The sequence below is a fragment of the Chanodichthys erythropterus genome, chromosome 20, assembly GCF_024489055.1.
Source record: "Chanodichthys erythropterus isolate Z2021 chromosome 20, ASM2448905v1, whole genome shotgun sequence".
Taxonomy (NCBI): domain Eukaryota; kingdom Metazoa; phylum Chordata; class Actinopteri; order Cypriniformes; family Xenocyprididae; genus Chanodichthys; species Chanodichthys erythropterus.
The window spans coordinates 12,777,203-12,791,567 of record NC_090240.1 but is presented as its reverse complement, the minus strand read 5'-3'; the positions used below and the strand labels follow the sequence as shown (position 1 = coordinate 12,791,567).

The 14,365-nt window shown below is 39.5% G+C and overlaps 1 protein-coding gene across 3 annotated transcripts in view; it reads right to left on the bottom strand.

The window, feature by feature from the left end:
• The window catches only part of znf512b (zinc finger protein 512B), a 91,254-nt gene that overhangs the window by 27,487 nt on the left and 49,402 nt on the right, over nucleotides 1-14,365 (bottom strand). For all 3 annotated transcript variants that reach the window (XM_067370414.1, XM_067370413.1, XM_067370412.1), the window contains 5 exons: nucleotides 8,697-8,881; nucleotides 8,228-8,454; nucleotides 6,435-6,506; nucleotides 3,643-3,777; nucleotides 1,397-1,524 (listed from right to left, as the gene is read on the bottom strand). In XM_067370414.1, coding sequence (XP_067226515.1) covers nucleotides 1,397-1,524; nucleotides 3,643-3,777; nucleotides 6,435-6,506; nucleotides 8,228-8,454; nucleotides 8,697-8,881 — 747 coding nt within the window. The remainder of the gene's footprint in view (nucleotides 1-1,396; nucleotides 1,525-3,642; nucleotides 3,778-6,434; nucleotides 6,507-8,227; nucleotides 8,455-8,696; nucleotides 8,882-14,365) is intronic.

Below are 14,365 nucleotides of genomic sequence, written 5' to 3'. Positions count from 1 at the left end.
ATTAATTGTCATTAATTATTCACCCTCATGTCCTTCCAAACCCGTAAGACCTTCATTCATCGTCGGAACACAAATGTAGATATTTTTTAATGAAATCTGAGAGCATTCTGTCCCTCCATAGACAGTTACATAACTACCAGTTTGATGCTTCAAAAAGTTCATAAAGAGATCGTAAAACTATTCCATATAAATTGAGCAGTTTAGTCTAAATTTTCTGAAGAGATTTGATCGCTTTATATGATGAACATATTTAATTTAGCGTCAAAGTGTCAGTAGCGTAGCTGTCAATGGAGGGACAAAAAGCTTTCAGATTTCATTAAAAATCTCTTAATTTGTGTTCAGACGATAACCAAAAGTCTTACAGGTTTGGAACGACACGAGGGTGAGTGATTAATGACTGAATTTTCATTTTTAGGTGAACTAACTCTTTAAGGAAGGATAACATGTTTCTCACATGGAGATCAATGGGTTTGATTTAAAGGTAAAGTGAGTCATTTTTCATCACACACTTCCTGTTTGATTTTTGTCCAACAGATCTTGGACATGCTTGGGATGCTCAAACCACCACAAACTCCACCTTTAACCCTTAAATTTATGAATATTTCACCATTCATTATTACATATTGGGATCTTTAGTTACCCTGATCTATATCTAACACGGATGCTCTCTAACTGCTGCAATAGTATAAAACTCTCTTGATATTTTACAATTACAACATTTTTTAACAACACAAAAAATAAAATAAAGTATATTTCGTTAACTTGGAAGAGTTCAACTTAAGCAGATGCTTTTTTATCATCATCACTGTCCTCATCAGAGCTCATTTCCCCAGTACATTCAGCATCTGACTAATATTCGCAATCTCAGCCATATTCTCAAAACTATCTGAGCCATTTCAAGTTTTGCTGATGATACTTGTGTATTCTGTTGTTTTATGCCTTTGGTAATTATGAGTGAAACATCACCTCATCATTGTGTATAAGACATTACCACCTTGAGGAATAAAGGTGAATTGCTCTTACTGAGTCATCAAAGATTCAATTATTGTTGCACAGAAAAAAATTAACTAATTTACACTATTACATACCTCGGCTCCCTAGTGACCCTATACACACACAAAAAAAAAAAATCGAAAACAGACATTCTTTTATAATTTTGTTTTCTTGTTATACTGTTTATAATTAATAGATTGAGGAATACTAAGAAGGTTGATGTCTAACTTTAAAAAATGAATGAGGAGAGAGGGTAGTAAATGATGTACCGGGTCGCTAAAGACCCGAGGTATGCGTTTAAGGGTTAAACACATTGTTTCATTGGGAATGTTGAGATTAATGTGTGAAATAATATGTCTAAGCCTGCACTTGTGTTGTGCAGCTATCCAGAGTGAGTCCTGACCTTTTGACAGATCTCCATGTGCTTCTTAAGGCCGGGGACGGTCTTGCGAGTGACAACAGAGCAGGTGGGACAGACCACTTCCCCTCTCTCAGAGATGGTGTTCTGCCATTGGGCTTCAGCAGGGGGCACTGAGACAGAGACATTAACATAAAACACATTTAAATAATATTACAGTAATGTAAGTTATAGTATTTTGTATTTTTTGGTTTGTTTTTGAAAGTCTTTTATGTATACCAAGACTGCATTTATAAGATCAAAAATAGAGTAAAAACAGTAATATTGTAAAATTTTATTAAATAACTGTTTCCTATTTCAATATATTTTAAAATGTAATTTATTTCTGTCAAGTCAAGTCAAATTTGTTGTATAGCTCTTTTCACAATACACAATACGCAACTTTATAAAAAATCTGAATGTTTGTGTTTATAATATCATAATATCTCCATTCCTTACAGATGCATTTAGCAGATTTAAGCTGGGTGATAATATAGATATGAAAACTTGTTTCTGCCACTGAATAAAAAAATAAAAAAGATAATTGAGACTTTTTATATTACAATTCTGACTATTTTCTCAGAATTGCGAGCTATAAAGTTGAATTGTGAGATATGAACTCGCAATTCTGAGAAAAAAAAAGTCTTTTTTCCCTTCAGAATTGGACTTTATAACTTACAATTGAGAGTTTATATCTCACAATTCCGAGAAAAGAAGTCAGAATTGAGTGATAAAAAGTCACAATTATCCTTTAAATTGTTTTATTCCATGGTGGAAACAAGCTTCCATATATAGTTATATTTTGCGATGCAATAAAAACAAATTGCTATATTGTATATAACTTTACATGAGTGTAATGTGTGCATGCGGATAAAGTTGGATATAATATACATCCAACTTTATATATAGAGCTGTGTGATAATTAGGCATGTGACGGTATCAATTTTTCATGTTGCGATTAATTGCTAAAGATTTTATCACGGTATACGTTATTATCACGGTATTGAAATAAGTTGCAAAAAAAGTGTTGTTATAGTATAACAGGTTTAAAAACTCTATTTTTTAATAACAAAAAAAACCTCTAAATGTTTAAATACAATAATAAATACACAAAAAATATATAAAGTGAAATTTTCAAACAGATTAAAATGCAAAAGAATTAGGCTATAAAGAACAACAGGTTATACTTTACAATAAGGTCTCAATATTTAATGCATTGACTAAGATTGAGCAATAGCTACATTTGTTACAGAAAGTGTTATTTTTTGTTAATGTTAGTTAAGAAATACAACTGATAATTTCAGGCCCATTAAATAAGTTCTTTTGATTTTAGTAATGATATTAAACAGTAACTAAGAAATTAACATTAACTAAGAATAAATAATGCTTTATAAGTATTTTTCATTGTCAGTTTAATGAATTAACATGTTAACTAATGAAGCCGTATGTCTCAAAGTTTTACTGAATAATAACAAATAATCAGAACATTTCTAATCATTAGGGCATGTGTTAGTACAGATTAAAATATATGTTTGAGGCATTTTAAAAACTTCACCAGCGCATTTGCTTTGTTTATGGGGTGTCCGGGGTAACCGTTGCACTCTGCTGTTCCATCAGCGCCCTCTGCTGTCAGAGAGTGAACACGCACTTTCATTCAGCGCATCTCCTCCACTCGTTCCGCCATGTGCTTCCCGTGCACGTTGGGATTGTTTACATCTGAGCGCGTGTTTTTTTTAATGCAGAATACAGCGGTGTTGTGCATTTTATATGGTTGATGGGGAAAGTATTCTTAAATGCATTATAAAAATTGTAATAATTGGTAACAAATTATTATTTACGGTATTTTGAAATATATATCATGCATATTCATTATCGCGATATATCGTATTACCGAATATCGGCACAAGTCTAGTGATAATACAGTGATTTTACGATATAGATTTTTTTAGGATTCTTTGATGAATAGAAAGTTCAAAGGAGCAGCACTTTTGATCAATTTGCTAAACAAAAGTATGGTGACGTGAAAAACAAAACAAAAAAAAAAACAGATTTTTGAATGTTATTGTACATTTTTATAGTATTCTATTTCTTATTACTTTATTTCACATTTATTCAATTCATATTTTATTGTTTTATAATTAATTATAATAGTACTTATTTACTCGGTTTGTTCTACTGTAATTTTGCTTTATTTGAGCTATTTTGCACTGATTTAGCAATACAAATGTACTGGGCCATGCAGAAAGACTTACCTGAACTGATGGCAGCAGGTTCTTTTCTGGTGTGAGCTTGAACCGACTGCTTCCTCTGTGACTCCTCTGTGAACAAAGTGCCTTCCGCCCTCTTCATCCGACCTGCTTTTAACTTCTCCTCCACCTTATTCATTCCTGTACAACACATAAAAAATTTCATTCAAGGAAAGCAGAGACCTCACAGGGCACAAAAAATACCACTAAAAAGAACAAACAAAGAACAAATGAGGAAATGAAATTCTCAGACTCTCCTGGTGGTTAAAGAGCTTTGTTATGTTGTAATCTGTCTTGTGGTGCAAAGTTTCTTGAACATGTACCATAATAACTTCAACAGGAAATGAAACACCTCTAGAACAGACCTTATAGACCCCCTATTAGCACCAACAGGGGTAATTACTATCTAAGAGTATAAGCTTGCTAATTATAAACATACAGGAGCAAAAATACCACTGAAATATCAAGGAGTATTTGAATGGAGGCCTGGACTAAATTCTAAAAAAGTCAAAGTCTAACAGATTTACTTCAGATATAACAAACTTTTGACAACAAACACCACCATGAAGCAGTCATGAAAAGGAAGGGTCATGGCAATCTAGTGACAAAAATGCAATAATAATGACAAAAATGCAATACTAAAATTGTAAAAAGATTCTGCTATTTTTTATTTAACATGTTATATTTGTTATTCTGGTAACACTTTATAATAAAGTTCCATTTATTAACATTAGTTAACTACATTAGTAAACATGAACAATGAACAGTTGTATTTTTATTAACTAAAGTCAAGAAAGATTAATAAAAACTTTAAAGGGAACCTATTATGTAAAGTTCACTTTTATAAGGTGTGTTCGCAGTGTGTGAGAACAGCCAGCCTAAAATGGTAAAAATCCACTCACTCATTTTTTATAATTCACATAAATCAAAAGCAGTCTCTTCAAACGAGCTGATTCAGATTCCCCCCTTTGAACCGTGCCCGAGCGCGTTTGACCCCCAAAGTCCAGTTCGTTTGACAAGTGTGATTGTTCCGTGCCCGGGCGTGGTTCGTTTAGACTGGCCCGCTTGGAAGAGGTGGGCCAGAGCATGATTCAATTAGGCTGGAGCGCAGTTCGCATGCAGTGTGAGCGCTAACCGTGCCAGAGCACGGAACAGTTACTACTTTTGTGTGCGGTACTGTCATCATTATGACGGCAAACATCTTTATTACTGCTTTGATAGTACACTTATCAATTCACGTAATTGATTCGAGTGTATTTGATTTTATAACGGGTCTGATTCTTACCTTACTGATGAACAGGAATTGTAGTTTCCGAGTAAAGCTGCAAATTCCTCCATTAACGTCAGCTGCCTTTGTAATAATCCTCTGATACGTGCTATTGAAAATCGCTGTGCAGCATAAGTTATAAATAGCCTATATATTAGGCAGTATCTTAGGGAAAGTGCATTTTTTCATGTTTTCTTCCATTCAAAATGTTGCATCGTATATGACGTAAGCGTGCTTCGGCCAGGAAAGTTAATTGCAGTGTGAGTGCAGGCCAGCGGGGGAGTGGGGGACAATCACGCTCGGACTCGGTTCAAGACAACTATCTGCTTATCCAAAGGACATCCAAGATGTAAGTGACTTTGTTTCTTCAGTAGAACATAAATGATGATTTTTAACCCCAACTGTTGCCGTCTGTCAGTCATATAATGGGAGTGAATGGGAACTCGATCAATAACAGTCAAAAAAACATGCATAGACAAATCCAAATGAAACCCTGCGGCTTGTGACGACACATTGATGTCCTAAGACACGAAATGATCGGTTTGTGTGAGAAACTGAACAGTATTTATTTTTTACCTCTAAAACACCACTATGTCTAACTGCGTTTAGCACTCGGTTAGTGAGGTCTGATTGAGCTCTGACAACGGCAGTGATCTCTCACGCTTATACTTCAATGAGAGCGAGAAATCACTGCCGCTGTCAGAGCGCGATCAGACCTCACTAACCAAGTGCTGAACGCAGTTGGACATAGTGGTGTTTTAGAGGTAAAAATTATATAAATACTGGTCGGTTTCTCACACAAACCGATCATTTTATGTCTCAGGGTTTAATTTGGATTTGTCTGTGCATGTTTTTTTGACTCTTATTGATCAAGTTCCCATTCACTCCCATTATATGACTGACAGACTGCAACGGTTGGAGTTAAAAATCATCATTTGTGTTCTACTGAAGAAAAAAAGTCACCTACATCTTGGATGCGCTGGGGGTAAACAGATAAACATCAAATTTTCATTTTTGGGTGAACTATCCCTTTAATATCAGAAATCACTGGTCACAGATCAGGCATTAGAATTAACACAGTTACTCACATGTGTTTAGCGATACTGTTATAAAATATTTACAGCTGTTTTTCTTTTTTATTTTGATTGATTTGTTTGGTTTTAACTGCCATATTTGTTAACTGACTGATTTGGTTTTATATTTTTATGACTACAAAAATATGCCCTCATAAATCCCTCTCAAAATCAAATCCAGAGGGCAAATATTGGGCCTTAATAAAAGTAATTTACTGGTTAGAGGACCAGGTGTGAGGATAGGAAGAGTGCGTATGTGTGTGTGTCAGGTTTTTCATAGCTAACATGGAGTTTCATAAAGGGGAAAAAAAAAACTTTTCACATATAAAATTCCAAAAAGTAATAGGTTAAAGTTAGTCTATAGTAATAACAATTAGCTTTAAGAACAACAGAATTCATTGGAGGTCCCTACCATTATAAAAAAAATGTGTGTATGAGTGTGCCTGTGTTTGTATTACCTTTCAAACCAAATGTTCCTGAAATAGACGGCTGCTCCCCGGTGAACTTCTTTGGAGTTTTCTGCTTCCTCCCTGGCTCAAATGGAGAAGAACAACAACAAGAGGTCAAACATCTCAATAAGAGCTACATTCATGGTTGCTCTATGACAAAATGCAGTGCACTCATGAGTTACAGTCTCATTAATGATGCTCAAACTTCAGCACACCAAATGCGAAACAGCACCTGCTGTTGTTTCACATGCTGCAGTTCCTCCAGTGGAGAAACTGACATGTCATGGGAGCAGAGATCGGATATCCATATCTATATGTTAGCATAGCCTTTGATCGTCAACTTATGTCACACAAACTCAGCTGCTCTAGTGCTTTTTTCTTGACATTTCAGACATCTACACACACACAGATGCACACACACTGTCCTCGCCTCTGGCTCTGGCATAGAACAACAAACGAAAGGATCGTGTACCCAAACAAAAGGCCATAAATAGCGGACTCACAGCATGAGCCACGTCGACATCTCGACACACTGCGTCTGTGCCAGGCAGAGACAGAGACAGCAGCCGCCACCAGGTACCAGAGAGACTTAATGACCAGCGGCCCTCAGTCCTCGGATCTAACACAGAGCACTTACACACTGCTGTTTAAAGGGCCAGGACACCATTTTTTACTACAGATGTCAATGAGGGCATTCTGGGACGTGTTCAAGAGAACTGTTATAGAAATACAGAGATCAAATCCCTGGAAATTGTAGTACAGAAACTACTGGGAGCTTCATCCTTTTGAGTGGGACTACTTTTCTAGATGATGGAACTTCTGGTTATGTATTACTAACATAACCTTTGTTTGCAGAATCATCCACAAGGCAAGTTGTATTGCTCAGAGTGAAACTGCATTAGCATGGAAAATTAAAATTACTTTGCTGCAACAAATGCAAACATTTTAACTGCCAACAACACACAAAAAATAGAAATAAAAAAATGAATTTAAATTTTTAATTTTATATTTACACAATTTATATTTACATTATTTTATATTTTACATAATTTTTAATGCATTGTTTTTTTACATGAATTTAAAATATATTTTAAAATTATTTTAGAAACATTATTGATTATATATTTCTACACAATATAAAGTGTTTCTTTTTTTTGTAAAGAATTTAAAGAATGTAATTTTTTCCCACATTTTCACTGGCAACAACACAGATAATTATTTTTAATTTCATAAAAATTAATAATTTTATATTTACATTATTATTTAATATCATTTTTAAATTATTAAAAAAATATATTTATTATACATTTCTACTCAATCCCAGTATAAAGTGTTTTATTTTTGTAAAGAACTTACAGAATGCAACGTTTTCGCCCACATTTTCACTAGTAAATAAATAAAAAATATATGTAACATTGAATTTAAATATACATTTATAATTTTAAATGTATAATTTTTTCATTTATTTTTTATTATATAATGTTACACATACAATATGTTTTTTATGTTTTTGTATGTTTTTCTTTTTTAACATAAAGAACAAGTCATCACAAACATCACAAAACAATGTTAACGACTTGTCAGTTCACTAGTTCATTACTTACCTGTAAAGTTTAAAAGAGTTGATGAGCAGAATTCATATCCAAAAGTCACAGAAAATCAAATGTTTAAGTTTGCAAAGCAGGCCATACTTGTAGTTATTGGTACTGAATGATTCCCATATTCATGTATTACCATGACCATGGACAGGTGTTTCAGGTGCTTTCATGCACAGAATTAATCTCAGTGTGTAGCAATCTTACTGTGCTTCATTCTCTCAGGGTCCTCCTCAGGGAAGGGTGGGGGCAGACTGCCCCCCTCACTCTCACTGCCCCCTGTGTCCAAGGACGTCCCCTGCTGCTGGGAGCTGTGCTGCTGTCTTCTATATGGCCTTTGGGGGGCGCATTCCCCATTCTGTAAGGGCTGCGACACCTCCTGGGTCTTCTTCACCTTGAAAACTATGGGTGATGGAGGGCTGTTCTCCATGGGCCTGAGAGGGAGCGCAGGGAACACAGGCTATTAAAGTCAATCCACAGAGGACTGGTACCATAGTAACACATGAGGACTTCATCTGGAACTTAATGATGGTAGTGTGGAAAACAAGTCATGTCCTTAAGCGATTTTTGCTGTGTGTCAAAAATTAAAAAAAGCTAATTCGAATTTGCTGCAGAAATGATTTATGCCCATTAAAAGTGGCTAGATGGTCAGGAAAAGGGTATTGAGCTTTCAAACCTTTTTTTGGCATTTCCCTTCACAGGGTTTTTCTGCTGTTTGGGTTCGGGCTTGGGATCAGATTTGGTCTCCAAGGTGACCCTTTCTGGGTGATTCCACTGCTTGTGCTTCTGAAGACGCACTTTGGTGGCAAATACAGCCTCACAGTACGGGCATCTGTGACTCAGCTTCTCTGCCATGGTCGCCTGAATGCACACAAACAAACACACACACACACACACACACACACACACACACACACACACACACACACACACACACACACACACACACACACACACACACACACACACACAAAATAAGTTCAAGTACTATAGGTTTCAGATTTAAGTGAAAATGACCAAGGTTCCAAAGTTTCTAAAGTTAATAAAGTAGGTACTGGTTAAGATGGATGACTAGCTGATCTGTCATTGACTAGTGAGGTTTTTATATTATTAATTATATTATGTTTTATATTAATTATATTAAATATATATAATTGTTTATTATATATTTTTCTTATTTAAACTACCATTCAATATCTTGGGGTCAGTGAGAATTTATTTTAAAAAAAAAAAATACTTTTATCCAGCAGGGATGCATTAAAGGTGCAATATGTAATAATTTTGGACATGCAGCGTAAGCTTTTTAAAGAATACAAAAGTGTGGTTCTGGCGGAACTACTCGGAAGGTGATTATTTGTTTATATAAAGCATATACATTTGCATTTTTTTGTAGAAAATGACTGATCGTTTCACTAGATAAGACCCTTATTTCTCATCTGGTATCGTTTAAAACCCTTTGAAGCTGCACTGAAACTGTAATTTTGACCTTCAACCATTTGGGCTCCATTAAAGTCCACTATAAGGAGAATAATCCTGGAATGTTTTCATCAAAAACCTTCATTTCTTTTCGACTGAAAAAAAAAAAGAAAGACATGAACATCTTGGATGACAAGGAGGTGGGTAAATTATCAGGAAAATTTTATTTGAAAGTGAACTAATCCTTTAAGCAGCACAATTGTTTTTGACCATGATGCAGAAAATTATTAGAATGATTTCTGAAGGATCATTTGACACTGAAGACTGGAGTAATCATGCTTTGATCAAAATTAAACTTTGATCACAGGAATAAGTTACATTTTAAAATATATTGAAATAGCAAACAAATGAAAATTTATTTCATTATATTACTGTTTTTACTTTATTTTTGATCATATAAAGGTCATATAAATGGTTAGCACAAAAATGCAGTATATTGTGCTCACATCTGTGACCCTGGACCATAAAACCAGTCATAAGTCACAAGGGTATATTTATAGCAAAATTATCGATTTTTTTCTTTTATGCCAAAAATCTTTAGGATATTAAGTAAAGATCAAGTTCCACGAAGATATTTTGTAAATTTCCTACCGTAAATATATCAAAAAATGACATTAAAAAAGGTTCAAAGATTCACTGATGCTCCAGAAGGAAACACGATGCATTAAGAATATCAAGGTAAATTGTACTTAATTTTTTTTCCGGGAAGTGGCAAGTATCTTCTGTTGGTTCCGAAGGGCAGTACTAAATGAAAAACAATGATATTTAAACAAAATAAGAAAAATTGTGACATATTCATCCTGTTCAAAAGTTTTCACCCCCCGACTCTTAATGCATCGTGTTTCCTTCTGGAGCATCAGTGAATGTTTGAACCTTTTTTAATAGTTGAGTTTGAGTCCCTCAGTCGTCCTCAGTATGAAAACACAGATCTCAAAATCCTACAGCCACTGCTGGAAAGGGTTCAAATATGCAAAAATGCTTGAAAACGTCTCGGGTTACGAGTGTAACCCCTGTTCCCTGAGTAAGGGAACGAGACGCTACGTCGAATGACGTGATGGGAACCCTCTGTATTTTGTGTTCGTGAAGCACCTCTGTATCCAACCAATGAGAAAGACGTGACGTCAGAGGCGGGTGACGTCACGGATCAGGAAGCTATAAAGCATACCCAGAACAAAGCACGCTAGCTTCTGTAATATGTCTGAAGCAAGCGCTCCAGGTATGTAGGAGGTACGGCAACGTGACGTAGCGTCTCGTTCCCTTACTCAGGGAACAGGGGTTACACTCGTAACCCGAGATGTTCCCTTTCGTGGGAACTATCGACGCTACGTCGAATGACGTGATGGGAACGCTATCCCAACTACGCCGTATCTCCGAATGCCTGGCTGTTGTCTTGTAGAACTCTGGCACCCGGAGTAACATTTAGGTTGAGATTATAAAATCTAATGAAGGTGTGCTGAGATGACCATCCAGCCGCACCACATATGTCGTCCAGAGAGACTCCGGACAAGAGAGCTTTAGATGCCGCCATACCTCTCGTGGAATGAGCACGCACGACTAAGGGACATGGGAGTCCCACTGTTTCATAGTGAGATGGCCTCAACCACCCACTTACTCATCCTCTGCTTGGATGCTGGGCCCCCTTTCTTAGGGGACCCATAACACACAAATAACTGATCTTTTTTTCTACACAGGGCAGCTCTGTGGACGTAAGCATCCAGTGCCCTCACAGGGCAAAGCAGATTTTTCTTTTCCTGATCTGGATTTGTGAATGGAGGCGGGCAGAACGCCTCAAGTTTGATGGGACCTGGGACTCTCGATGGCACCTTGGGAACATAGCCTGGTCTAGTGTGTAGAAAGGCCTTAACCATGCCCGGTGCAAATTCTAGACATGATGGAGCGACTGACAGCGCTTGTAGATCGCCGATCCTTTTTAGTGAAGAAACAGCCAGTAGGAAGATGGTTTTTAATGTCAGGAATTTATCTGACACTTCTTCTATTGGCTCAAAGGGAGCCTCGGCTAACCCTTGAAGCACAATAGTCAGATCCCAGGTCGGGGTTTTTGTGCGCACCACAGGTCTCAACCTGAGTGCGCCACAGAGGAAGCATATAACTAGGGGGTCTCGGCCCACCGAAGAACCCCCTACAGGATTATGATAAGCCGAAATGGCTGCAATATAAACCTTCAGTGTTGAAGGGGTTAAGCCTTCTGAAAACTTTTCTTGAAGGAACTGTAGCACATAGCTGATAGGAGACTGGACAGGGTCCAAATTACGTTGTTCGCACCATGTAGCGAACAATTTCCATTTATATGAATACAACTTCCTCGTGGAGGGAGCTCTGGAGTGAAGTACGGTCTCCACAACCTCGGTTGGGAGACCAGATTCTATGAGCCTTGCCCCCTCAGAGGCCAGGCGCACAGTTTCCACATTACCGCCCGCTTGAGACAGGAGGTCCTGTCTGAGAGGAAGCTCTAGGGGAGAGCCGCTTAGTAGTGACATTATGTCTGAAAACCATATCCTGGTCGGCCAGTAAGGGGCCACCAATATTAGGTCGAACCTTTCCTGGCGGACCTTCTCCAGAACCCCCGGGAGCAGTGAGACTGGGGGAAATGCATACAGACGCAGCCTCGGCCATGTCTGTAGCATAGCGTCCAGCCCTAGAGGTGCTGGGTGCTGTAGGGAATACCACAGAGGGCACTGAGCTGATTCCTCTGTGGCAGATAGATCGACTTGAGCTCGACCGAAAGTTTTCCATATCAACTCCACCACCTCGGTGTGGAGTTTCCATTCCCCCGGTCTCGCGCCCTGCCTTGACAGGGCGTCCGCTCCCACATTCAACCGCCCGGGGATGTAACGAGAGGAGCTTTCCCTGGGACCAGAGGGTTGTCCGTGCGGACCAACACATGGTGATCTCTCAGGTCTGGGAGGAAGTGTTTCAATGCGAGAAACACCGCCATCATCTCCAGCCGATTTATGTGCCAGGAGCGCTGATGGTCCTCCCAGAGACCCTGAGCCGAGCGACCACTCATGATCGCCCCCCAGCCCGTGAGGGAAGCATCTGTCGTAAGCATTACACGACGACCAGAAGTCCCCAGCACGGGTCCCTGGGATAGGAACCAAGGCTTCTTCCACATGACCAGAGCACGAAGGCATCGCCGCGTGACTTTGATCATGTGAAAAGGATTTCCCCTCGGAGAAAACCCCTTGGTCCTGAGCCACCACTGTAAGGGTCTCATGTGCAGGAGGCCAAAAGTAATAACGTTGGACGCGGCTGCCAACAGACCCAACAGTCTCTGAAACTGTTTTACAGTGAGTGACTGGCCTAATTTCACCCCATTCACAGCCCCGAGAATGGAACTCACACGAGCAGGGGACAACTGCGCCTGCATCGTGGTGGAATCCCAGATTACTCCTAGATAGTTTGCAACCTGACTCGGGACCAGCACACTCTTCTTGGCGTTGAGCCTCAACCCAAGCCTTTTCATGTGTGACAGGACAACATCTCGATGTTGAACTGCTAATTGTTCTGTTTGAAACTGAAACCTGTCGACGACGGTTGACATCGCGTCGCCGAACAGGCCAGCAAGAGACAGCAGCGCGTCCATGAGCGTGTTTTTATCTCTTTCTTTGATATCAGAGAGATTGAGCCAAAGGTGCCTCTCCGTGGCCACCAAGGCTGACATCGTATGAAGGCATGCAGCCGCCTGACCTGCTGCCGAATAAGCCTTGCCCACCAAGCTGGAAGTTGTCTTTAGAGGCTTGGTGGGCAACGTCGGGGTCTTAAGGGACGATGCCGACTCGGGCGAGAGATGGCTCGCGAGCGTCTCTTCGATCCGAGGCATCGCCCCATAGCCATGATGTTTTAGGCCAACAATATTACTATATAGAGATGTCTGTGGACTGTATAGCCGATACTGAACCGGTCTCTTCCACGACCTCGACACCTCGGTGTGGAGGTCAGGAAAAAACGGCAGACCCCGACGCTGGGGTAGTGACCGTGCGGGGAGAAACCTTTCATCTAACTTGCTTTTTGGTTTACTGTCAGGTCTCTCCGCGGGCCAGTCAATATTTAATTTCTCTACTGCCCTGGTCACCACCTCCAAAAGCTCCTCATATGCAGGGGATGAGGCTGGCGGTTCCTCATCGACGCTCTCCACATCAACCTCCTCGGAGGAAGATACGTTGAGCATCGTTGTCTCCCTTCGGGGGGAAGAAACCGCTACGTGTGCTTCCGCCACCAAAGGAGAGACACTGGGTTTAGCAGGTAAGGGAAGCGACAGGGCAGCGCCCGTCTCTTCCCCCTCTGCTAGATCCATCTGTGAACCCCACGAGTGCAGCCTTCGCTGTGCCTCAGCAGCAGCGGGACCAGACCCGCGAGGAACACTCGCCCCGGCGCCCTCCTCAAAGAGCGCCCGGCGCGATCGCAGCACTCAGAGGGTGAGCCGTTCGCAGTGTACACAGACAGCTCCCTCGAGAGCCGCCTGTGCATGCTCAACCCCCAGGCATTTAACGCACATGTCGTGTGTGTCTCCTTCCACAATGAAACGCGGGCAAGGAGGAGCACACTTCCTAAACTGCTGCTTTTCCGCCATTCTTATATATATATATATATATATATATATATATATATATATGTGTCTTATTTGTGCTTGGGAACTCTTGTCCTCGGACAAAGAGACCACAGTGTGTATGATAGACAATACAACAATAAATAAGACAGACAGATACAGATAGCGCTTGCTGAAGACAACAGAAGCTAGCGTGCTTTGTTCTGGGTATGCTTTATAGCTTCCTGATCCGTGACGTCACCCGCCTCTGACGTCACGTCTTTCTCATTGGTTGGATACAGAGGTGCTTCACGAACACAAAA